The following is a 26,822-nucleotide window of genomic DNA, read 5'->3' on the forward strand; positions in this document are numbered from 1 at the left end:
AAACCCAAGTCTGCCCAGACCACACTCATTAAATGAATGCTACCTGTGTAGCTACCATACTTGACCCTGAGGCCAAAAGCATATCTTGAGCTCTATAGACTTCGGCTTCACTTCAACATATTGTTTTAATTAACAATCTACAAATGGTATCATTGCTGATCTGCACTGTAATAAATGAAAGGTTGGGGGCAATGTATGGCATCTCAGTGTTACTGCATCAACGACTGGCTGGACTTTCCAGATTCTATTCTCTTGCACCTCCTTAGGTGGTGCTACAGCGCCTACAAAATGTGTTTTGTTCCTCAGGAACTGCTTGGTAGTCTTCTAGGTACCAGCAAGCCGTTCTAATCCTTTATGGATACAGAAGGGGGACACTGTCTTGACCTTCTTCTTGATCACTACAAAAACATTCTGGTTTATGACTCCTTGAGCCCTGTTACTAAAGACGTGTTGAATACAAGGAGGACTAGCCTCCTTCATTCGTTTGGATGAGTCGGTGTGAGTATTCCGAGGTGGTACTCCAATCATGCTGGAGGGGGATACGGAGAAGATTTCAAGGGTTCCAGCTCAGCGAGGGAAATAAGGTCCACTCAGACAGGGCCACGTTTGCCTAAGTATGTCTTATACAACCGAGGTGCAACAGTTTCCCCAGAGATTGCCCACTAATGACTGGTCCATCTCAACAGCCATACATCTCGTTGGTGTGCAGCATAAGATTGAGGATTTTTTTTTATAGAGTTTTGTCCCATCCTCGCAATCTAGGCGGTCAAGCCAACAAGCCTGTTCCACTGCAACACTGCATGATGGTCACTGAAGCATTCCCAGAGCTAACAGTGACACAGTGCTTATCAGCCCCCAGCTCAGGCCTGTACCCAGGAAACAAATGCTGCCTATGGTGGTAGCCTGCCTGATACTAACTCTAAAAGTCTTTATCGTAACATACTGTATAATTTACAGCAACCTGCAAATACCATTTGCGCATTTGTACTGTAATAATTTAAAGTACTGGGCAAAGTATGGCATCTCTCTCTTACTGCATAAATGACTGGTCTAATTTTTCGGAGTATATTCCCTTGAGCCTCTTTATGTGAACTACTGTGTCTACAAAATGTATTTTGTACGTCAGTAACCACTTCATATACTTTAAGGTACCAGCAAGCCCTTCTAAGTCTTTATCGATATAGAATGGGAACATATTTCCAACATTCTGGTTTCATTTCTTGAGCCCTGTTACTAAAGACTAGGTGATTTTTCGGAGGAATAGCGTCCCTCATTCGTTTGAATGAGTGGGTGTGAGTACTCTCGGACACTGCATCCATCACACTGGAGGAGGAGGAGGAGGAGGAGGAGGAGGAGGAGGAGGAGGAGAAGAAGATCTTGAGGGTTATACTCGATCCCACGGGCACCTAGGGAAGTAAGGGTCCACTCAGAGTGAGCCCCATTTGCTGGTGTAAGCCTTATACAGCTGAGATGCGACACACTCCTAATTCCCAGTTAGTCTGTGTTTAAGTGTAGTTAGAAATTGTAGTTGCCGTGCATTATTTATTATGGTATATTAAACATACTCATTTTCCTATTGTCTTAAAACATTTCACAGTAAGACAGACAGAAGAACAAAAACTTTTTATTTACTGTGCTCCGTTTTGAAGATTTTTTTTTTTTGGTGCAACATAGATGATACACATAGTTTAATACATCGTCATTATAGAAGGGGTATGTCAGTAATTAAAGCAGAATTAATAAAACAAGCTGAGAAACAATATACAGGCTGTTACAAAAAGGTACGGCCAAACTTTCAGGAAACATTCCTTGCACACAAAGAAAGGAAATATGTTATGTGGACATGTGTCCGGAAACGCTTACTTTCCATGTTAGAGCTCATTTTATTATTTCTCTTCAAATCACATTAATCATGGAATGGAAACACACAGCAACAGAACGTACCAGCGTGACTTCAAACACTTTGTTACAGGAAATGTTCAAAATGTCCTCCGTTAGCGAGGATACATGCATCCACCCTCCGTCGCATGGAATCCCTGATGCGCTGATGCAGGCCTGGAGAATGGCGTATTGTATCACAGCCGTCCACAATACGAGCACGAAGAGTCTCTACATTTGGTACCGGGGTTGCGTAGACAAGAGCTTTCAAATGCCCCCATAAATGAAAGTCAAGAGGGTTGAGGTCAGAAGAGCGTGGAGGCCACGGAATTGGTCCGCCTCTACCAATCCATCGGTCACCGAATCTGTTGTTGAGAAGCGTACGAACACTTCGACTGAAATGTGCAGGAGCTCCATCGTGCATGAACCACATGTTGTGTCGTATTTGTAAAGATACATGTTCTAGCAGCACAGGTAGAGTATCCTGTATGAAATCATGATAACGTGCTCTATTGAGCGTAGGTGGACGAAACTAAAATGAGCTCTAACATGGAAATTAAGCATTTCCGGACACATGTCCACATAACATCTTTTCTTTATTTGTGTGTGAGGAATGTTTCCTGAAAGTTTGGCCGTACCTTTTTGTAACACCCTGTATAAATGGCAAATAAAAATAAAATTCTAAAAAGAAAATACACTGGTGTCGAATATTTAAGCAACAATCGGAAATTTTGCAAGGTTGCGTTTATTTTGCCACAAAACGGTACAAATGTGTGACAGTAAAGTAGAAACAATGTGAAGAATACAGAATGTAAGCAACTGCAACATGCGTAACGGTAGACAAAAACGGTCTTTGTTTTTCTCCAACTTAACGGATTTGTACACAATTTCTGACAACAGGTTAATGTGCTCAGTATGGGTTGTGACCACCTCTGCCAGCGATATGGGCTTGACAACGATGCGGCAAAGTGTGAATGAATGATGGCATCAATCTGATGTTGAGGCAATAAGGCCCAGTCTTCCTGCAGAACTGCTCGCAAGTAATAGAGACTGGTTGGTGAATGATGTGATGGAACCCGTCTCCCTAGTTCATCCCAGATATGCTCTGTGGGGTTCAAATTGAGAGATCATGCCACGCCATGCGTGCATCATCTTCCGTTTTCAAGGAAACATCAACCACCTGTACTCTGAGGTCGAGCATTATCGTCCATTAGTATGAAGTCTGGGCCCACAGTACCACCTGCCAACTGCACACGAGATCTGAAGTTTTGTCACAGTACCTGACACCAGTTAAACCTTGCTGATTCACCCGTACAATTTCACGAGGTGGTGTTCGAGCTGACAACATAATCCCTGCTCACACCATTAGAGATCCGTCTCTTTTCACAATGTCTGGGTCCTGAAATCGTGTTCAGATGTGAATCCGTCGAGAATCACTTTCCAGATGAAATCGGGACTCATCTGTGTAAAGAACATTGGCCCACTGTTCGACTGTCCAGGTGGCATATGACGGTCCCTTCTGTGAAGATGCGTCAGAGGTAGACATATAGCAGGTCTCTGACCATAATGGTCACTATGCCGAAGCCTTCTGCGTACCATTTGCCTCTATACTACATGTCCAGTGTATGCTGCGTTAAGGTGCCAGTTGTCTTGCAGTACTAAGGCGGTATCGTCGTGCCCTTATGGGCAAAGAGTGGGCCTCTCTTCCTGATGTTACACATGTTCAGCCCTGTCCTAGTCTTCTGGATATAGCTTCGTTCTCTGTAAAATGTCGCCACATCCGAGAAACACTGGAATGATTTATATACCCCGCTGGGCTACTTTAGTTTGTGACTGTCCTGTTCCCATTCTTCCAACGCAGTGACTCTGGTAAGCATCTTCTCTGTTTCATTCTGCACTGTCTGTGACTTATATACACAGCGATTGCGGATGTGGGACTACCTGGCAAACACTACCCTTTTGATAGGTATCCTGACGTCGTCATTGGCGCGGTTGTCTGTTGACCAGAAGCCATCTTCCATGCAGAACACGATCGTACCAACGTTTGTTGACAGTTTGTATGATTATGTCGTGAATTAGACACAGAATGGGAAAATAGCGGTATGTTGCTTTAAATTTGGACACCAGTGTACAGTATATTGGTGTGGTTCTAACACATATGAGAACAAATTCGTAGTCACTTTCTATAATCCCCTCACAGTCAGTGCCTATAGGTTGGTCATTTTTTTTCCGTGGTTTCTCATTAAGAATGCCCTTCCTTGATTACGACATTTTATGCTGCACTATTATCCCCTTCTTTGACCATATCCTCTTCTTTCGCCACTCACTCTTACACCCATAGTAACAGCTGTCAGGGAGTAGGATATATTGTTACACAAGCCGCGATAATGTGCAGGGACGTAGTTCATCATCTGCTGAAGATTTTTGCATTTCCCAAATTTTATTTAAACTCATTTTGATGCAATGGCTGCAGAAGAGTTATAGATGTGGGGCCAGTATTGGGCCTCATAAAATCCACTTTTATAAACTCAAGATCACGTCTTAGTGAATCGTTGAAGCGCGTTATTAGATGATTTTTCTTTGCAAATTGAGATCAACCTGATATTTCTCAGATGTATTTTGTCTCCTTCTACGTCTTTAGCAACTTTACCCTTTGCAGTAGCATCTACAGCTTTAGTTCAAATAAGTTTTCATTCCACTGCAGAAAAATTTCTACTGACAGGCTTCACTGCTTCCGTCCTGTCTTGAAGAATAATGTACGACTGTGTTTACAGACCTTACGATCTATTGCCTCAAGATCTAAAAGTAGTTATTCAAAATATGATCTACCTTAACATGCATTAAACGTTCTCATAAAGTACTCTTAAATGCATACACTCTGGACTACTGCTGTACTTTCAAAAAAATGCATACGTGAACCTTCATTAAAGATAGCAGCAATTCTCCTTTTGTCTAAATTTCGCTTATACTAGTTGTATCCTAAATTCAGTCCATGCAATGTCTTAGAACTTCAACTGTATCATCGCTGAGGGTGGCCCTATGCAGGAAATCGCTTGTACTTCTTGGTCTCAGAAGAGATCCACACCATAGCTTTCCCAGTGTACATTTAGATAATTTTGTTGTGAAATGTCACTTGCACTCCTAGCACCTCACGTATTAAGAGTATGTAGTTGATGTGTGGCACTTGATGCCCTGTACCTAAATGTAATATCCAAATATACCTTCTCTTGGTAGTTTATGAAACCGTCACTTTGACTGAAACTGGTTGTGCTGATACTTGTATTAGACAGCGTCTGTCGCTCCACAATAACGACCGCTTGTCAGAACTGTGCTCTTCACTGTAACGCAGGAAATGCTATTAGTTCTCATAACGGCCGAGCTGCAGACACTGAACTGTTAGCAGGAACTGAGTGTGTCTCTGTACTAGGCAGAAGCGAAATAGTCCACAGTTCACAGTACTGGATCTGGCAACACGGTCAGTAGATGAGTATGGCGCTCGAATGGACGTGACAGAAACAAGTAAGTGGTCGCGAGTAGCGAGTGCCATCTGTGGACTGCTGCTCGGAACTCAGACGGCGCCTAGCTTGTGATTTACCAGCGTGGTGGTGGCCTCTTGTGGCATTTTGGTGTACCTTTTTAGCCATGTACAGAAGAATCGTGCCTGTACACCTTCTTCAGTTCACAATTCGACCGGAAAGTCCGTATTTGGTGCTTCGTTGCAGAAAGTTCAGTCCACCTAGCCCGACAGGTTTCCTGAAATTGTTCCCCTTCACTCCGAGTTGTTAAGTAACGCCGCTTTCACACTATACGGTTTTGACCGTACGGCAAAAAGCCGTACGAGTTTTAGCCGTGCCTGTGTTGCTTTCACATTACACGGCTTTTTGACGTGACCAGTTGTTGGTGTCTATTCAGTTTGCTTAATGTGTGTATCAAGATGAACCGTAAACGAGTTGTTGCTTTGTGGTTGCTTCATCGTCGCCGCAAAAGAAAAGGTCGTCTTTTGTGGGTACACCCCATTAACCAGAGAAGAGACGAAGTGGGTTTATTTTATACACTCTTTGAAGATTTGAGGAACGACGGAAATAAATTCTTTAACTATTTCCGAATGTCTATTACCTCGTTTGACGAATTACATAGAAAACTAAAGGATGTGTTACAACGACAAAACACACAATTCCGCAATTGCATCCAACCTGTTCAAATGCTGGCTATCACGTTAAGGTAATTTAATACATAAAAACTAGTTCTGTTTATTTACTTATTTATTTGTGTTTTACATTTTTATTACGCTCAGATTATGAAGTAGAAAAGTCAATATCAATATCAGCAGTTGAAACCAAAGAGTTTGTAGCAGGACTGACTGTACTGTCACTTTGTGGCGACAGGCTCTCTGCAAAAACGTTGTAGAACTGCGTTGTTGATGGTGGGCCTTCATGGCTACTTGTGGAAGGCGAAGGGTATGGTGGTGGCACTTTATTAATTCGTTGATAAGAACTGCGACCTTGAGAAGTCTGTAATGGTTGTTCGAGAAAAGTAGTTGGGTTTGGTGCAGCTGGAGGAGGACGAATCTGATGCGTATGGTAAGAGGATATTGGAGCAGCATTTTCCATAGGTGAATAAGAATAAGCTTGAAATCTATTATTATAGGGCATGGGAGGTGTGTAATGGGTAAATGGAGGAGGTTGAGCTGTCAATATATTTCTCCTTTCATATATATTTTCTATAACTTTGAGGACTCCCATCTGAAACTGAAGATAATCCTGTTCATCAAATTTTTCCAGATGAGGCTTCAGACTAAGTAAAAATGACATTTTGCTGCAAGGTTTGTCTTCTTCCAGAGCTCGTAATATTTTCATTTCGATTGCATCAGGTTTTCTATGTTTTCTGTTTGTATGGCACTCGCTTTTGGATGTTTGTTGTGTGGGTGCTGTATCAAATGGCCCAGAAACATTCTCAGTATTTTCGACGGAGCCCTGCGTTTCTATATCTTCTTCCAGTCTGGCGGTGCGTTCCGATTGAAAACTGTCCTCCGTCTCTCGAGCATCATACAGCTTTTTTAGAAACTGCAGCTGATCAGAATATACATACTTTTTCTTTTTCTTTGCTGCTGAGCCACTTTTTTTCGCAGCTTGAATTTTTATGTTTGACTTCACAAAGGAGTCTCGTAGATTGGTCCACCTCCGTATTACTTCTATACCTACATCAAAAGGAAACAAAACTGTATGAAAACATTTTAATTTTGTATAGAAAAAAGCAAAACTGTAACAAAAAATGTCCACTGCAAACTAAATGTCACTGATTTTTTTTCGTTTTGTTCAGGTATCTGGCAAGCGGTTGTTCCTTCACTGACTTACATTTCCAGTACAGAATTGGGATTTCTACAGCAAGTAAAGTGGTTAATGATGTATGCACAGCAATTTGGTCATCACTGCGGGAAGAATGTATACAAAGACCGACCAAAGAGGTATGGGAATCAATAGCGGCTGGATTTGAACGTACTGCTAATTTCCCCCACTGCTTAGGAGCGGTGGATGGAAAACATATCCGTCTTACTGCCCCATTTAATAGCGGATCAATGTACTTCAATTACAAAGAATACTTTTCTGTGGTTCTGATGGCTGTAGCGGATTCCAACTACAGGTTCATTTATGTCGACGTAGGAAGTTATGGCAAAGACTGTGACTCTTCAGTGTTCAGACGGTCCAGTTTATGGAAGTCAATAGAAAGTAATTCCCTGGAATTTCCAGACGTCCAATGTCTGCCTGGTACGGAAGGTCCAAAAGTACCCTACTTCTTCGTGGGAGACGCAGCATTTGGCCTACACACGCATTTGCTCCGGCCTTTTGGGGGAACAAACTTGACAGTTGAGAAACGTGTATTTAATTACCGTTTGTGCAGAGCAAGGAGGTATGTGGAATGTGCTTTTGGCATCCTCACCAATAAGTGGCGGTTGTTTCACCGACCTTTAAATGTTCATCCAGATTTTGCAGTAAAAATGGTTAAAGCTTGCATTGTTTTACACAATTTTGTACGTCAGAGAGATGGATTTATAATTGAAGACACCACATCCTTCACTGGTTTGGAAGACTTAGCCCAAGATGCCAACATAAGAGGAGGACTGACAGCCAACGCCATAAGGAACACTCTTTGTAAATATTTTATGACAAATGCTGGAAGCGTGTCATGGCAGATGTCAAAGATATAAATTAACAAGCCTTTTCCTTTTTGTAGATTGTTTGTGAAAGCCTGCGACTGTATAGTAAATAGTTTTCTTTATAAATAAATTACTGCTACCACTCACGTTTTTAATCGTTTTGTTTATATTTTGTACGACGCGTTTCGGGAAATAATTCCGATCTTCAAGTGCGTTTTTTTCTCTAAGTTTTCATTATGTGTAGTGTTTTTTTATTTGTGAGGTCTTGTGCGTGTTTCTCTTATAAATTACAGTAAAGAAAACAGAATGCAAGACCTGACACATAAAAAGACACCACACATGATGAAAACTTAGAGAAAAACGCACTTAAGGATGGGAATTATTTCCCGAAACGCGTCGTGCAAAATATAAACAAAACAAAAAAAACGTGACTGGTAGCAGTAATTTACTTATAAACAAACGATTTACTTTTAGAATAAAATTTATAACGTTAAATAAAAACTGTTTAAAACGTATTAAATGTAATATTAATATATTAAATAAATACTTACCAAACGCATTTTTATCTTTGTCTTCCATCTCATCAAAATCTTGCTTCAGTGCTACGCAAACTTCCCGCCAAGCATTCTTTGTAGCAATACGATCTCTATACGCATCTAGAGTTTTGTCCCACAGAACAGGTCTTACTTCCACCAAGGTTATCAAAAGTTCAGTATCAATTTCATCCATTCTTCTACACTTTTCAGTAAACAAGAATAAACACAAATGAATAAAACGACACTACAACGAACTAGTCGACGCCGTACGGCTCAAAACCGTCCAGTGTGAAAGCATGCACTTAGTCACGTAGGCCACTGTTGTCGAACTTGCCGTACGGCGACCGTCTGTTGTAGTGGCAAGACACGGCTGCAGCACGGCACGGCAGCGGCATTTTGCCGTCGCCGTATAATGTGAAAGGCGCCATACATTTCTTCACACCTACAGCCGTACGGCTTTTTGCCGTACGGTCAAAACCGTATAGTGTGAAAGCGGCGTAATGGTTCAGCCGATGAAAGGCAACAATGAAGAAACATCGGCTAAATATCTACCACTCAAAGGTCATATAACTCAAGCTTGATGGCAGCACCTGTAAGTTCCTAACAACATGCTGGGTGTTCGGAATTCAAATAAGGTGGCTAAAACGTTTAAAGTTCAGTTAATTAACGTTTATTGCCTGTAAAACAAGTCTTAAACAGCTATCAGATCCACATTTAATGCCAAAGACTGTTATCATTGCAAGTTTACTACTGTTCTAATACAAGTCTTCACATGAAAACCAGCCAGAATTTTACACATCCGATCCGAATAACTTCCTTATTCCACTCAGTCACTGACCCACAGCTATTAGAGTGTCTTCATGTCGGAGGTCTTCTTAAAAAGTAGTACACTGGAAGTATGAATTAACAAACGCCTTCAATCACAACTTTTCATGTTTAAGTACACGAGGCATTTCGGACCCTGTGGGTCCATCATCAGGTGTAATTTGCCTTAATACATGCTTTATTTTTTTTCTCTTAAATGAGGTGAAATGCATATTCCTGTCATGAAAGGATTAGTGTTAGGTTAAGAATTCGGTAAGTGAAACGCGGAAATTCGGAAATTACGTGCGAAATTGTGGGAAAGATGAACAGTGTAAACATTCCACATAATCCAAGAAAAGCGTTTTTAATGTATTAGCACCAGCACGCATTCTTTTCTCCATTTCGTACACACCACTTCATGCAAGAGGCACATTTACATACACATGTTTAACACTTCACCACTTCACAGATATTCTTGTACACGGTGTGACCAAAGATGAATTTATTGGTAGTGCTAAATTAACACGTTCACTGCCACTGTAATTGGCCTTGCTTTGCCACGTAACCAATATTTTTCTTAATAGAATCTGAAAATATATTGCTAAAAGTAATATAACATGTATTTAGTTTATAAGTACACAATCAAATTTACTCTCGTGAATCAAAGTTGTTTTGGGGCGCACTAAGGCGTCAGTGGCATATCAGGCCATATTCTGTAGCGGGTGGCCGTGGACGCGCCAATGCGTCTAGTGTATTGTTCCTGGTTAGTGTGACAGTTTAGGTTACTACAATTTCATTTTATATTCATAAATGAAACGAAACATCCTACTGACAAACGACATATTTATTGGACAAAAAATATAGTAGAAACATTCAAATACAAACACAAGATCTCGAAGAAACTTCTGAAATAAAATGTATGTCAAATCTAAGAAAAAAACAATCTAGAGCTTTATCCATTACACTCTCAAACAAATAAAATAAATACAAAGTTTACGAATAGTACCGACACATAACTGTCGAAAAATAAATGAGCAACGAAAGTGCTATCTGCCTTTAGAGGTGGTGAATAACACAACAATTCAAACAATATCCTGCTTTATTTGGGCAATCTAGGCACTCGTAAATCGTGTCTGTTCGTTGTCCACGGCTGGCGCATGATCTGCACTTTTTTCGCGGTGTTTTTGATTTTCCATTTGATTCTCGTTTTACCACAACATGTTGGGGATTTCTGACTGGCCGTTCTACCTGCTTTCGTGGCAATAGTGCTCTTATAATACTGAGTCTAAATTCTTGGAGGGGCATTTTTGTGCCACAATATTTATTGTGTAGGGCATGTGCGTTTGTCAGTATCATTTCCACAACGTGGATAAAAAGTTTCTTGTACCAGCGTATGGTTTTGCGTTCCGAGAGGTAATATGATAACATCTGATCGTGCCGATCAACTCCCGCCATAAATTTATTGTAGTTTACAATGGCCAAGGGCTTAGATTTCTTCTCCTTTCTTTTGGTTTCAACCTCAACCATTTCATTTGTAAATGCATTAGAAATGTAGCAAACCTCCCTCTTATCACGCCACTTACCTATCATAACTCCTTCCGCAAATCTGGCAACGGCTTCACCTTTTCGTAGTTTTGCTTCCTGTATTTCCTTGGGTGTATCCTTCCTATTCGCCCTCAGAGTTCCCGTGCAGTGGGTCTTCTTATCCAGGAGCAGCTTTGCCAATGCGAAGCTGTTATAGTAATTGTCCATGTACACATGGTGACCAGCATTCAACTTTTCATCTAGTAAATGAAGAACAATTTTTTGCGCATGGCCTCTTCCTCCTAAATCGTCCAGCATGCCAGTGTATACCGCGAATTTTAGGACCATTCCAGTGGGAGTTGTCAAAATATATAGCTTTATGCCATATTTGTGCTTTTTGTTTTTGATGTATTGGCGGAAAAGTAATCGTCCACGCCAAAGGATCATTGATTCGTCCAGAGACAGTTCCCGTCCAGGGTAGTAAACTTGGCACATCCTTTCATTGAAAAAATTGATAACGGGACGTATTTTATACAACCTGTCGGATGGTGTTGGTTTGCCCTGTTTTGGATTTTCAGAAAAGTGTAATGCACGTAGTATTAGCAGAAAACGATTTCGTGAAATACTATCGGCAATTCCTTTCACGTTGAATAAAGCGTCCTTTTTCCAATAGTCCTGCAAATTCCTCATCTTTACATTTCCCATGTGCAGGAAAACTCCCAAGAACACTAACAATTCGCCAACAGTCACATCTTTCCAACAGTTTATTCGTGATTGTCCTTTGGTTCCCGCAGAAAGGAATAATTCAATCGCGTTTCGATTTGTTTCTTCTACAACTGTCAATAGAAATTCGTCCGTCAGCAAAAGACGAAAATAATCTAAGGGAGTGTTTTCCGTCGGTTGAATAAGCAGTCCCTCATTTTTTATAAATGGGCAATTTATCATTCCAACTGGCTCTCTTTCCCACGCAACAGTTGTATCAGCTGCGTTATCTCTTGTTACCACTCCTTCTGCCATTTCCCTGTCGCTAGGATTCACAGCCATTTCTACAGTCTCATCTAAAACAAACTCGGCTCCGTCAGACTCTTCACTGGATTCCACGCCGTCCTCCTCACTGGCCAGTTCCGTTTCCGAATCGCTTTCTTCTAATATTCGTAATAATTCCGCATCCGTTAGTTTTTGTACGTTTCTTGTGTCCTGTGTTTTACGTTTCTTAGGTTCTGAAGGGCCCGCCGTGTCACGATTGTCTTCCATTTTCAGTCCCACAACAGAGAAAAACTGTAGGGAAAACACACGAACCGCACCCGCAAAAATTGAAAACAATACGTTCTTAGAGTGCCTGCGCAATGAACCACACCGAATGGCTGTGCCCGACTAAACTGTGGCGCTGAGAAACAGCTGAGTGTCTCGCCGCGCAGGCGCGTCGACGGCATATGCACTAGTATCGGCCGGACGCGCTGGTGCGCCGATGGCAGTGAACGTGTTAAAGAATTGACATATGCAGGAAACATCTTTGAAATAGGTCTTTAAAATTACTGAAATAACTATGACTTGCGAAATCTGTTCATTTAACGCAGCTTCTGGTTTTTTTGATTTTGGCTTCATTATGTAGCACTATCAAATTGTTTTCTAGGCTGTTGATGGCGTGTTCGTTTCCAGCATATGTTGTGCAGTGACTGATTTTTGGAGTGGTTGAGCCTGAAAGCATTTACGTGGTCTTGAAAAACAGGTTTTGAAGTTTCTGCCACTTTTCCCTATGTAGTAGGCAGGACAACTGTGCTATGGTACTTTGTACATTCCCCTGTTGTTTTATGTTTGCGTATTTATTTTGTGTTATGGACGAATAAGTTTCCCAATTTATTATTAGTTCAGAATACGATTGCTACATTTGTTTTTTGAAAAGGTTAGCGATTTTTTGTGATATGGGAGCCAGTGTATTGAATAGTCACGTTTGAAGCTGCGAAATATGAACAAAGTTAAATTAAAAAGAAGTTCTTACAATAAAGTGTCGAGAATGTTTACGAAACCACGACACGGAGTAGCTGTACAAAGAGAAAGTTAGCACCCAGTCGCTTCATGTATACAGTAAAAGATCCAGCAGAACTAATTACTTTATTCATATTAGTCAAAATGAGTGTGGGGAGATTGCACATGTTCGTACAGTAAAATGGTTCCCAAGTGACCCAGCTCCAGACAGAACTTCATGGTAAAGCACTGCACTGAGTGTGGGAAATGCTTAATTCCTGTTCGGTGATAGTTTGGGCAGTTAATCATAGGAGCTCCAGCTCTCACATGGCATGGTAATTCCTAAGTCATCTGGTAGGATTACAGAAGCCTACTTTTATACAAAATCATGCACACTGGACATTTATCATATGACTCAAGACTGCCCACGGATCTTCCAAGCGTGCGTTAATATAGTTTTCCATATAATAAAACGTTCACACTTAACATGTGTCCACCATACACTCCTCCACTCTTTCCATCTCACTCACACAAAAAGATAATTAAATAATAATTTTGAAACCAATACTTTAATGTCAGAAAGCTGTTGTAATGAAAGCAGAGAAAATCGTAAGTAAACCATTGTTGTGAACTGATCTCTTTTGTTATAGTCTTTAGATGAGAGTATAAGTGGAAATATTACAGTCTCTACAGCTCTGTTGTGCAGTACAAGAACTGTTAGTTTTCAGCTAAAACTGTGAATTTTACACTGCTGTTATGGTATCAATACAATACTGTATATGGAGTCACAAAAAGAATAAAATGTAATACTGTCCTTTTAGATCCACGTGGAGTGTGGATAGTGTGTCGATCGTATGCCAGGCCGGTTTACTGCCCAAGTGCTCACAGCATCAGATGCGTGGATGTGATGGCAAAAAACGCTACTCTCATTCCGGGCTACATAAGAAAATACACTGTAAATGGCATTTTTCACTGCAAGGAGTAAAGACTCGGAACAGTCTGCAACATTATAGCACCTGAACGCTCCACCCAGATGCAAAAGCAGGACTTACGCTTCTCCAGCTGAGAAGTGGGGACTGACGTCCCCGACGGTTGGGGAGTGATGCTCCCAAAGTGTGTGGTGCAGGAGAAACAGGGATAAAAGTGCCCACCACCATCAAGGCGGCAGGTGGAGTCTTACTGCGCTCAGAGCTAACTGCAAGTGGCGGAACGGATGTAGTTATAGTGGCACCATAAGATGATGATACGCCTTTCAAATTTCCTCTTAGCCTCAGTGTAGGTCAGTTGATCCAAGGTCTCGCATTCCATGATTTTCCTTTCTGTAGTATCCTGCAGTCTGGCGAGCAAGGGAAATGGTGCTCTCTGGAGTTGACACAGATGAGAGGCGGGGCATGTGGAATATTGGGATGTGAAGGACGTCCACAATCTCAACAGGTGATGCTAGAAGTACAGTGGGAAGACATATGGCCGAACTTCCAGCACTTAAAGCACCGTATCGGGGGAGGGATATATGGCTTGACATCACGGCAGTAGACCATCGCCTAGACCTTCTCGGGTAATATGTCACCCTTGAAAGCCAAGATGAAGGCACTGTTGGCAACCTGATTATCCCTCAGACCCCAATGGACGCGCCAGACGAAATGAACACCTCGCTGCTGTAAATTGGAGTGCAGCTCATTGTCAGACTGCAAAATAAGGTCCCTGTGAAATATGATACCCTGGACCATATTTAAGCTCTTGTGGGGTGTGATGGAAACAGAAACATCCCCAAGCTTAATAAAACATTCTCTGGTTTCAAGCCGCGTCAAGTGGTTTACTGCCCACGAGCTTTCGGCAGAGATCTCCTCAGCCATTGTTTCTTATGCGCTGTTTCAAGTCTTGCAGGTCCTTTACTGGTGTAGCGTATACCTGGTCTTTCACATACCCCACAAGAAAAAGTCGAGGGGGTTATGTCGGGCGAACGTGGCGGCCAAGGAATTGGACCTCCACAGCCCAAGAATGCGATTTATCATCAAACCACACCACACATTAACTTTCGGGTGTTCCCTAGGTGCATGTGTCTAATTCTTTCAATTAGGCCCGATAAATTGAGATATGGGTAATCAAACCCGCTAGAAAAGATAGTATTCTAATTTAAAAAAGGAGCAATGGTTAACGCAACATCGGTGAATGGCCATGGAACAATACGATCACATTAGGGATGGTAAGACTTTATTTTTCTGATACTGTGAATTCAGTTAGTCGTATGAAGTGCATAATGCATACAATGGATATGCCTGGATTGAAAATTGATAAAATATAGTCATTATTTCAGTGGTATGGATGAAGGATACTAAATAACAGAGAGAATTTAAATTATCATTCTGATTTATTTCGATAATATTTAAAAAACTATTACTCTCGGTGACAAAATATTTAAGGAAACTACCACTCTCTGTGACAAAACCAACATGAAGCGCTCACTGTTTCTTGCATCCCGTCATACCGGAAACATAGACAACACTTCGTCGCCAGTTACATCTACTAATGATTAGAATGGGTAAAAATGAATGTTCACTGAATAGTGGCCTCTTAACACCATTTAGTTATTGTCACACCTATTTAACGCGCGGAGTAGGGAAGGATATTACCTTTCACTCTCTCTCAAACATTACTTGTGTTACTACACATGCAGTACGGTACCATGCGAATAAGTTCATGTTGAAACCGCGTATTATACAACGTGAGCAAACCAGCCCAGCCTTCATGACTCCACGTTATTCATACTATGATTAACGAATGGCAAATACAGTGACTACCGTTATGAATACTGGCAACACGTGGCCAAGTTCGACAACAAAGAAACGAGTAAAATAAACCGCTGAATCATGAAAAAATTTATATTCCTTATATCCAGAACGAAACTATGCAACAAATTAAACATTAATGAACCTATCCGCTGTTGACCTAAGAACAAGAACCGTTGGTTCATACCCTCAATCACCTCGCGCCTAAGTCCGCTAGTTGAAACACATTAGTCTGAAAAATTTCTACAAATAAAATATCGCTGAACGTGTCCCGGTATTAATTGACACCCGAACATGCTTCATAATCAATGTTACCCCAAAAAACCTACATTATGAATAACTTTTCTCACCATCAATGACGAGCGCCGCACCCCTGCGTCCTTCTCGTTCAATCGGCGGCCCCAGAGTGCCCTAACATGGCGCGTTCCAGGACCAACCGCCAACCGTTCAAAAAAACTGGTGGTGGGTGTAGGACCCCAGCGAGAACCAACCTCACAAACTCTGCCCTGCTCATCCCCACTATCTTTGGAATCCCGAACTCTCAGCCGAATCTGCTCACGTTGTTATGTTGGTGCTAAACTACCCTATTGCTATCATCTTTGACTAACCCAGATTATTATATATTCCATACATCTATCCACATACGTCATGGGATCAAAGGATGAGAGAGCTGGTGTGACACCAACAGAAGAAAAAATATACATGGAAGCATTTTTGAATCCAGAGGTTAATTAGCTAGACGAAACATTGAAAGGACGCTCTCGGCGAAAAATGAATTATTAAACATGTAGAAATTAATCAGTCAGTTAAATGAAGCGTAAACCTGTGATGCTTCAACACTTCTCCAGCTGAGAAGTGGGGACTGATTTCCCCGTTGGTTGGGGGTGTTGCTCCCAAAGCGTGTGGTGCAGGAGAAACAGGGATAGGAGTGCTCCCACCATCAAGGGAACAGGTGGCAGGTGGAGTCTTATGGCGCGCGGAGCTAACTGTATGTGGCGGAACGGATGGGGCTGGAACATTAGTTATAGTGGCAGCATAAGATGTCGTGCACATGGGTTGGAGTCTTTCAAATTTCCTCTTAGCCTCAGTGTAGGTCAGTTGGCCCAAGGTCTTGTATTCCATGATTTTCCCATCTTTCTGTAGTATCCTGCAGTCTGGCGAGCAAGGGAAATGGTGCTCTCTGGAGTTGACACAGATGAGAGGCGGGGCATGTGGAATATTGGGATGTGAAGGACGTCCACAATCTCAACAGGTGATGATGGAAGTACAGTGGGAAGACATATGGCCGAACTTCCAGCACTTAAAGCACCGTATCGGGGGAGGGATATATGGCTTGACATCGCGGCAGTAGACCATCGCCTAGACCTTCTCGGGTAATATGTGACCCTTGAAAGCCAAGATGAAGGCACTGTTGGCAACCTGATTATCCCTCAGACCCCAGTGGACGCGCCAGACGAAATGAACACCTCGCTGCTCTAAATTGGAGTGCAGCTCATTGTCAGACTGCAAAATAAGGTCCCTGTGAAATATGACACCCTGGACCATATTTAAGCTCTTGTGGGGTGTGATGGAAACAGAAACATCCCCCAGCTTAATAAAACATTCTCGGTTTACTGCCCACGAGCTTTCGGCAGAGATCTCCTCTGCCATTGTCAAGTGGATGACTGTCGTGTGGTCGGTCGTGCGTGCAAATGTGTGGGACATAGAGTATGTTCCACTTGATTTTGGCTGTAGCATTTAATGACCTAATGCTATTTTTCGTATATTATGTAAAGTTGAAGTTACGGTTTAAGCTTACGATGTCCTAAGCTGTCCTGCACTGGGACGTTTTGTTTAGGTTTGCTGCACGATTTTACTGACGCAGCAGGTCTGGTCAGCGTAGGGTCGCTCGCCAGTGTGGTCGGCTGCAGACTCCTCTGACCAGCTGGTTGGTCGACCTCTCGGCTTTTCTCGTGGAAGGTTGTCGCTGCGTCCTTGAACCTCTGACGCAGGGACTTGACGGCGGCGACGTTGTGGAGCTCCTCGGAGGGGAACTCCTCGGGCAGGTGTAGTGACAGTCGTACACACACGACCGCGGCGTATTCCAGCAGCGGCCGTATGGCGGCTATGTGCAGTGTAAGACTGTAAGACTGACGTCTTCTGGCAGCGTTGATGTGGGTTGAGCACTGGGTGGAGCAGCCTCAATCTACCCAGTGCCTTGCCTCTGATGTTTTCCACATGTTGCCGCCATGCGAGCCGCCGGTCTGAGGTGACGCCTAAGTACAGGCTGTCCAGAATGAGACTCCAACATTTGAACTCATAAAATCTGAGAGGAAACACGATTTGTTGATGAACAAATACAGGGAAAATATACTGCAGCTCATCAAGTTTTCATACACAGGTGAACGCTTCAGTACACTCGAACATGGTTGCCACGGGTTGCGATAAGAATATAAAGTCTATAATCGATTTCGTGCCATGTGTTGCGAAGCATCTGTTCTGTGACAGAGTTGACGTAGCGGCCAAGGAATTGGACCTCCACGGCCAATCCATCGTTGCGGGAACGTGTCATTTAAAATTTTTAGGACAGCAAGGCTTCAATGGGGTGGTACACCATCCTGTTGAAACATCACATTTGGCTGCAGGTCTGTTATCTGTGGCACGGCAAATTGTTCCAACATGTCCAGGTACATGGCTCCATCCACAGTCGGCTCCTGAAAGAAAAACGGCCCAACAATCCGGTTTATCATCAAACCACACCACTTTCGGACTGTCGCACATGTGTTCCCTAGGTGCATGTGGATTTTCGAACACCCAGATGCGCACAACGATTGACAGCCCGCTTCAACTCCGTCAACACTGGACCCCATGCTGTACTCACCTGCAATGCACCGTCTATTGAAGGTGTTGTCTGAAATTCTTATCTCTATGGCCTCGTTTATCACGCTATCCCAGAAGCCCTTAGTCCGGTTAATAATAGACGTCTCACTGAATGCAATTCGGTGTCCGTTTTCCGGAGCATATTCTGCCACAGCTGACTGTAACACCTTTCATGTTCTATGCAGCGCTGTTCAATAGTGCGAACAGTCTGGCCGACATAGAACTGCCCACATCGACACGGTATCTTGTAAATTCCTGGCGTTCTGAGGCCTATATCGTCTTTAACAAATTTCATTAGTTGCCGGAGCTTTGCCGGGGGCCTGAAGATTGTGTCCATTTTATGCCTCTTCAGGAGCCGACTAATCTTCCCTGTTGTCGACCCACAAAATGGTAAGAATGCAACCTGCTTGGTGTCTTCTTCAGAGGTCTTCTTCCTTTGAGCCTTGGATGACACTGCTTGTGAGATCTGTTTGTTGTTGTAAACGTTTTCCTTAAAAACTTTGCGTAGGTGGCTCAATTCTCTCGGCAAATTTTCAGCGTCTGAGATGGTTTCAGCTCGATGTACTAAGGTCCTCAGAACTGACTTTCTGTACTGGGTGATGGAAGCTGTAGGCGTGCGGATACCGATCCGTGTGGGTGGGCTTGCGGTAAACGCTATGACCTAGAGACCCATTGGGTTTACGGCGGACAAGCACCTCCAAGAACGGCAGGGAACACCCCCTCCCTTACTTCCATTGTGAAGTTGTGGTCGTGGATGCTTTTGAGGTGCTCCAGGAACTCTTCTAACTCTTCTTGTCCATCTGGCCAAATGACGAAAGTATCGTCGACGTAGCGATAAAAACAGCTCGGCTTTGCAGGAGCCCTGTCCAAGGTGATGTCTTCGAAATGCTCCATAAAGAGGTTGGCTACTACTGGAGCTAAAGGATTTCCCATCGCCACGCCGTCAGTTTGGTTAAAATATTCTCCATCGTGTAAGAGATATGATGTCAGAGTGTGCTTAAATAAGTCCACGATGGTGTCGTCAAAGAGCTGGGACAGCAAGTCAATAGTCTGTGATGGGTGATAGAAGGTGTTGGCGTGCAGATACCGATCTGTGTGGGTGGGCTTGAGGTAAACGCTATGACCTCGGGACCACATCGAAGCTAACCGTAATATCCCCTTCAGCAAGTCGCAGACCTTTAATCCGATTGATGAAGTCCGCTGTATTCTTTATATGGTGTCCAGTGTCTAACGTGCATAGAGAGGAGGCTGGCCAAATGTTTAGCAAGTTTATAGGTCGGCGATCCGATGGTACTCACTATCGGCCTCAACGGTCTGCCCTTCTTACGCACCTTCGGCAGACCATCGAATGTGCGCGGTTTTGGTGCCTTGGGGAGGAGGTTCTTAATAGTATTGTCTCCCAGCGATGACTGTTTGAGAAGCTCTGACGTCTTCCTTACTATTCTGGATGTTGGGTCCCTAGGTAATTTTTGGTATGTGTCTTTCTCCAACGTCCATCTGATTTTTGCGTCATAGTCGGCTCGTTCCATTAAGACGGCAGCATTGCCTTTGTCAGCTGGTAGGACGACAGTGAGAGGATCATTCCGGAGAGCACGGAGGCCACTGCATTCAGCTCTAGTCATGTTTGAAGCTGGTGGTTTGGATTTTAAAAGAATACGGCTCGTTTCTCTACGAATTTCCTCAGCCACATCACTTGGAAACTTACGAACCGCTTGTTCAACACTACTCAATATGTCAGCGAAGGGGATGCTTCGTGGCGAAGGAGCAAAGTTAAGTCCCTTCTTGAGTGCTAAGGTGGCACCTGCGTCGATGTTTCTTCCTGTCATGTTGATCACAGCATGTTCCATAACTTTGTCTTGCTCCATGTTGTTGCAGTGAAAGCTTACTGAATTTCCCTTTCTGCTTCTCCGTTGCTCTCTGTCTCGATGATGTTTACTGTGCAACTGTTGCTATGTCGATCCAGTCCCAATCCAAAGCTGAAGGTGACCTTATCAGTTGCAGGTGAACGGCCAAAAGCTCACGACTGTTTGTATCCAGCTGTTTTCTGGTGAAATGTATTCTCTCCTGCATCAGGGCGAAGCTAGCACGGCCAGAAAAATTCTTCTGGCTTCCGTGGTGTCGATGTGATGGTTAACGATGGCAAAACGTGGAACTGTCTTCCCATCACGGCAGCGTAGTAGGAAGGTGAGCGAGCTTAGTAAATTAGCCTTCTTAACGTGCAGCTTTCCCAGGCGTTTGATGCTACGCCACGTCTCCTCCCTGTAGAGGTACGTTATGTACGAATTGCGGCGATATCTTTTAGTAAAACACAAAGCTCGTGGGAAGTAAACCACTTGACGTGGCTTGAAACCCGAGAACGTTTTAATAACGGATATCGCCGCGAAAGCATGCATTCGTACATCCCCCAGCTTGTCACAGGCAAGCAGAGTCTCTGACTGGACAGAGGATGGTGTTTTTATCAAGACTGACCCAGATCGCATTTTGGACAATCCCTCCACCTCCCCAAATGTGTCCTAAATATTCCACAAAAAACTGAGGCTTCATTGACATGAAGGATTCCTCATTGGCTCTCATACACACAAGGTACTGGAGCGAAAAAGATTTGCTTCTATCCTTAGCCTGGCGTTCCTCCCATTGTGTGGCCAGGGAGGGGAAAGATTTGGGGTCATACTACTGTGCGTTGAATTGAGCTTGTGAACACTTAGAGACTGCTGTTGTTTCACCACCAGCACGAGATGGTGGACTACGCTTCATCACGTGTCATCCACCCTGATGCCACCCACTCCGACCAGGGGCCCTCCACGTGGGAGCCACCCAGCCGCAGCAAAGGCCACCTGGCATGATGGCCGTTACCAGGAGTCTCGATGACCCAGGGAGATGGGCATCTACCTCTTCGTACACATGGGAAGTTAACGGTGCAGGCATCAGCAGAGCGATCCCTGTGTGGTCAGTGATTTACAACCAATGTGGTACACGGCGGTGCAACCACAATGGACTGGCTACCATGCTGGATATGAGATGCAAAGAAGTCTGTGATCATCAGTGCAGAAAACGACACTGCGTATTGGATGGAGGAAACCACACCCAGAAAGGTGTCCTCACCCTAGAGATGAAGAATGAGCGGAACTGCAGAGCCACAATGATAAAGGATGCTGAAGGTCCCGGTGCTCGATGGACACAATGCACCAAGCAAGGCGCCCTTCCTCAATTAGCTCGCTCTTCGTGAAAATTTGGGAAAATCGAGGTCAGACCCTACAGGGGACCATCACATAAAGACTGAAACGTGTGAGACTCCTTTTAGTCGCCTCTCACGACATGCAGGAAACCTCGTGTCTGTCTGACCCCTGAACCCGCAAGGGGGGAGGGGGGGTCTGTCTTGACATTGACTTTCTGTTGTACATGTTTTGAACTATCCCTAATCGGTTTTGTTTGTTTTTTGTAGGCAATTCTGTAGTGACATGCTTTTCTTGGCTTGTTTGTTCAATGGCTTGTGCGAGAGATTTAAAGTACGAGACACTGTTGATTTTACTGTATTTTGTTTCCAGACTAGCGATATCTGCCTCGAACATACAAATTCAATTTTCTGCACATTCTTCATAAGTGTCTCAAGTTGTTTGATGGCAGTGTCTTTGCCCTCTGGAGGTATCACTAGGTCGTACGCAAACGTGAGGTGCAGAATGTAAAGGTTGTATTTGGAAATGCCCAGTTAGTCGGATTGGCTTCCAAATCCCACGTTCCTAGAGTTCTTTCTACCAGTCTCCCCAATATGAAATAAAAACAAAGATGTGTGCTGACGCATAACAGTTTTTTTTTATTAAGACGTACGTAATCACAATAGTGATACACTAATACAGCTTTATGTCCACAAATCTAGTTTTTTTCCAGTACCCGAAGTAATACGGCTTTTAAATTCATAGTTCTTGTTACTGTTTGAAATTTTTTATTTACAGTTCATAGTTTTAAAAATAATACTACAGCTTGAAAAAATTTTTACTTTACATCACAGTTCTGTCTAGAGCTCTTGCAGACCACCCAAACAGAAGGCTTAATGTATAATTCGAACTGGGTAGCTCTAGACATTTTCCAGCTCAAGCAGCTGAAATAATTTAATAATACAATGAAGCAGATGGCTTCTTCAGCCAGGGGGCTGATAGGAGATAGCCCAGGTGATTCTACCTAGCTCCATCCCTAAGCTGAGACACTGCTGGAGGTTACGATAATGAATTACATACCTCTTCTTGTGCCCAACAGTGGTCATCAGTTAGGGATAGTGCTTCCTCATGGAACTTAATGCTCTAGATATAACAGCAAGTCGCTTGTCATTTCATGCAAACTAACAGGATGTATGAAGTCTGCCTTCACCACACACCCTACATCAGAATCAGCTGCCAGACTCAATATTTTTCCACCTAATCCCTCTAATTAATTTTCGGGCACCCATTGAAACCCACCAACCAGCAGTGGCTGCATCATGGCATGCCCATGTAAGTTATTCCTATACAACTATAGAATATGACTTTGAGGGATGCATTGAACTCCGCACCCATACATGATTATTTGGCTTGATGTGTCTGTGGACACACTGACTGGCTTGATGTGTCTGTGGACACACTGACAGTTCTCCACAGATCCGTCGCTCAAAGAAAAGAAGCAATCAGCGTCAGTCAAAAGTTCAATGCCGTGCCTCGTTTTCTTGAGGCTTATGTCCCAGGACAACCCAGGTGCCATGTAAAAAAGGCGGGGTCCAGAGAGTACATGACCATGCATACACTCCTGAACTTTTCAAAAACATCCACACGTCGGTGTCCACCTGTAGTCTTCACACGTCGGTGTCCACCTGTAGTCTTCACACGTCGGTGTCCACCTGTAGTCTTCACACGTCGGTGTCCACCTGTAGTCTTCACACGTCGGTGTCCACCTGTAGTCTTCACACGTCGGTGTCCACCTGTAGTCTTCACACGTCGGTGTCCACCTGTAGTCTTCACACGTCGGTGTCCACCTGTAGTCTTCACACGTCGGTGTCCACCTGTAGTCTTCACACGTCGGTGTCCACCTGTAGTCTTCACACGTCGGTGTCCACCTGTAGTCTTCACACGTCGGTGTCCACCTGTAGTCTTCACACGTCGGTGTCCACCTGTAGTCTTCACACGTCGGTGTCCACCTGTAGTCTTGCATATTTACCCAAATTTGGAATGTTGAGTTCCCTCTAGACATTCATAGCATGCTCATAATCTGCACTAGTTATGGCATCGCCTGTGAGAGTAATGGTAAATGCTGACATGTCGAGTAGCCTGGTTTCATCGAGTTTTGCCTTACTATCCAGATACTCATAAGGGTAAACTCCTTTCCTAGTCACAAGCTGAAACTTTTGCTCATCAGAGTGTGCAGATTGGGTGATACACACATCCACCCGAGGTAGTTTCAATGAGTTTCTGGAGTGGCGCCTGCATAAAACGTAACGTGTCAAGGAAGCGGAATGTAATTAATGGCCTCATTTGTTTGAAGAATGAAATATCTTTCTCAACACTCTCAGACGGGACACTGATCTGATTTTTTCCCAACCGAAATTAACCAATGGCTCAACTAGAGTGCGAGTGTCATACCCACTTAAATTGTGGAAGAAAACGGGTATGGTAATTGATACTTCAAATTGCATGCATTGTGAGCTGCACCGCAGAACTTCCCCATATGATGTCAGTGATCTTTACGTGGAGTTTCGCCTTTTCTAATGGCAGCTCACAAATATGACGGTTAACTCCACTATATAATTTTTTATCCTCTTCCTATTTGGTCATGGGGGTGTTGGTGCTGTAAAGCCTGTCACGATCCCATGAGAGTTTAAAGTTCAATGTGCAACCAAACTGCAGGATTATCTCTGACGTAAGATTCATACCGATTAAGACTTGAATCATACGAATGTGCAAGTTGGTACTCCGCCGCATACAGTACTTGCTTTTGAGTGAAAGTGGTATGTGAGGCTAAGGGATTCCCTTCACACCAGGTGATACGGGTAAGGAGACATTCAAAGTCTGCATATACAACAAACGGACATCGTTCCAGGTGGTGAGCATTCTTGAATTTAATGACGTTTTTTCTGTAGGCATAACAACACATACCGGTTCCTTGACTTTACGGTCTGTCAGATGTCTTTTTGAATACTTGTCTTCTGAAAAGTTATTTAGACACCTGAATCAAATGTGTTTCTTATCTCTGTTTCGACAGTTGGCTGCAAAGGAGGCGGGACATGTCTTTGATCCATACGTAATGCTGATTGTTACCTCCACAGAAGAGCAGCATGTTTACACTGAGATAAAGCTCACCAGCGTATTTCGAAAAATGGTGTGGTCCAACTATAGTAAGGTTGTCATGTTCATCTGGCTTGATTTTCTGCGTTTCCTTCAGGTTATACATGTGAACCGATATTCTGGTATTTTGTGCCCCAAATTTTGGGCAGTCTTGACTCTTTACAGGGAACTTGAGGGCATCAAAGTTTAACATCCACGAATGTTAAGACCTATTCTGTCTAAAGATGTGAGCTCGGAGTTTTGTTTAATTTGTCTTTTGCAAGCCAGGATTGATCATGCAAACCTACCATAACGTTATCCTTTTCATTTTGAATGTTAACTCAAATATGCTTCTTCTTAATATCCTCAGGGAGTTAGATATAACTGGACCCTCCATGTAACCGATCATAGACCTGTATACGGGTGTCGAGGTGTGGTTTGTGGCTGAGTGCTGTAGCTGACCCTTTTACTTCCATCTCGGGAAACCAGGTCAGTATAGCAACCAAGCTGTATCCACGATACCACTTGGCTATTGACGTACTCGGAGATATAATACAATTATCATCCCAGATGTGCAGGATTTTCTCCTCAGCAGCAACCTGCTGTTTGGGTTTGTCAGCTCACAGCAGAGTAATGCGTTCCATTTAATGGCGTTATATCTCTAGGGCTTTGAGCAGCTCTGCCTCCGTGCTTCTAGAAACCTGACTGGGTCACGATACCCCCAGCTGGTTTCTCAGTTCTAGTAAATGACACACCCCTCAATGGCCATAGCAACTGCCGAGTATTCTAGAGGGGTCATGAGACCGCTAATCTGATGTTATATCAGGACAGGATAGAGCACTACTGCCAGCCACAGGTTCATTATCATTAATACTACAACTAGACTGCATCCACCTGGTGGATGAGTACACTGGGGAGGAGGCGCCTTCAGGGGGTAGGCAAATAATGCGCTGAGGCACAGAACCCAGACTGCAGTGATGGTATTCATGTGTTTGATATCCACCACCACAACCTCCACTCTAGGTGCACGTGACACAGTAAGCTGTTGTCGTGGTGGTGCTGGTGGCACCTCTGTAACATACGAACAACGGAAAAAAATTAAGCACAATGCTCAGGTTTTTTAAAAATATATGCTGTAAACAAACAATGACAATTAAGTACATTTGCAGTCCTGAATAATAATTATATGCCGTAACGATGATGGTCACATTATAATCACCTTTTACACTGTGGGTCCCAGGATTGAGCAGTTCTGCCGATCTTTCTGGTAGTTCTCCCACCCAGTCAAATATCTCCCTCTCCTGTTCCAGAAGGGAGATATCGCACTACCTTTCAGAAGCCACTCAGGCATTTCATGCTCACTGGTATTGAGGCTGTAGATAAGCCACCGATCCATCTCACTGAAGTCGCCTACAAGAAGATACTGATTATTAGAAACAACAACAAAAATCTTGTACTGAATTTTACTACAGCGAGATATTGATTATACATCACTACGAAAAAATTAAATAAATAAATAAATAAATAAATAAAAAGTTCATACCAAATAGAAGTGATGACTACTGGCCATCATTCTCGACACATACCCCTACTAGAATCTCATTTTCCTCTTGATCTGTAGCAACATAAACAACATTGAATAATATATACATCATACATCTTTATACGATTAAAAAACCGTCTAATGGCAATATATTAAAACTGTCGTTGCATTCTTGCAGCAGCTCACCGTCCATCAGCTGCTACCCTAATGCTGCAGCAGCGAGATTCAAAGTTTTATAAACACTTGTTACGATTTGAATACATCAAGAGCTGTTTTCTGAACATGGAAACTACCACACAGAATTTGGAGATGTTCTTACATACGCTAGGACAAGCTGTTCCGCTTGAATGGGGACTTTGTTTCCAGTTGCTGCCACTTTAATGCTAGAACAACAGTAGAAATGTTATAAGCACTTGTTACGATTTGAGCACTTTGAGATGCTTTCTGAACATGTAACTGTGACACACAGAATTTGGAGATATACTGGGT

The 26,822-nt window shown here is 43.2% G+C and overlaps 2 protein-coding genes across 2 annotated transcripts in view; both read right to left on the minus strand.

Annotated features, from left to right (window-relative positions):
* Positions 1 to 6,173: 6,173 nt before the first annotated feature.
* On the minus strand, positions 6,174 to 8,761 carry LOC126109434 (uncharacterized). The gene is made up of 2 exons (XM_049914466.1): positions 8,584 to 8,761; positions 6,174 to 7,075 (listed from the first exon to the last, which is right to left on the minus strand). Exons 1-2 carry the CDS (start codon positions 8,759 to 8,761, stop codon positions 6,174 to 6,176), a joined length of 1,080 nt encoding a protein of 359 aa, XP_049770423.1.
* A 109-nt stretch (positions 8,762 to 8,870) lies between these two features.
* LOC126109435 (uncharacterized PE-PGRS family protein PE_PGRS54-like) overlaps positions 8,871 to 26,822 on the minus strand; it is a 57,066-nt gene continuing 39,114 nt past the window's right edge. The window contains exons 4-5 of the mRNA XM_049914467.1: positions 10,956 to 11,156; positions 8,871 to 9,010 (exon numbers count right to left, since the gene is read on the minus strand). Coding sequence (XP_049770424.1) covers positions 8,871 to 9,010; positions 10,956 to 11,156 — 341 coding nt within the window. The remainder of the gene's footprint in view (positions 9,011 to 10,955; positions 11,157 to 26,822) is intronic.

This window comes from Schistocerca cancellata, chromosome 12 (assembly GCF_023864275.1).
Source record: "Schistocerca cancellata isolate TAMUIC-IGC-003103 chromosome 12, iqSchCanc2.1, whole genome shotgun sequence".
Taxonomy (NCBI): Eukaryota; Metazoa; Arthropoda; class Insecta; order Orthoptera; family Acrididae; genus Schistocerca; species Schistocerca cancellata.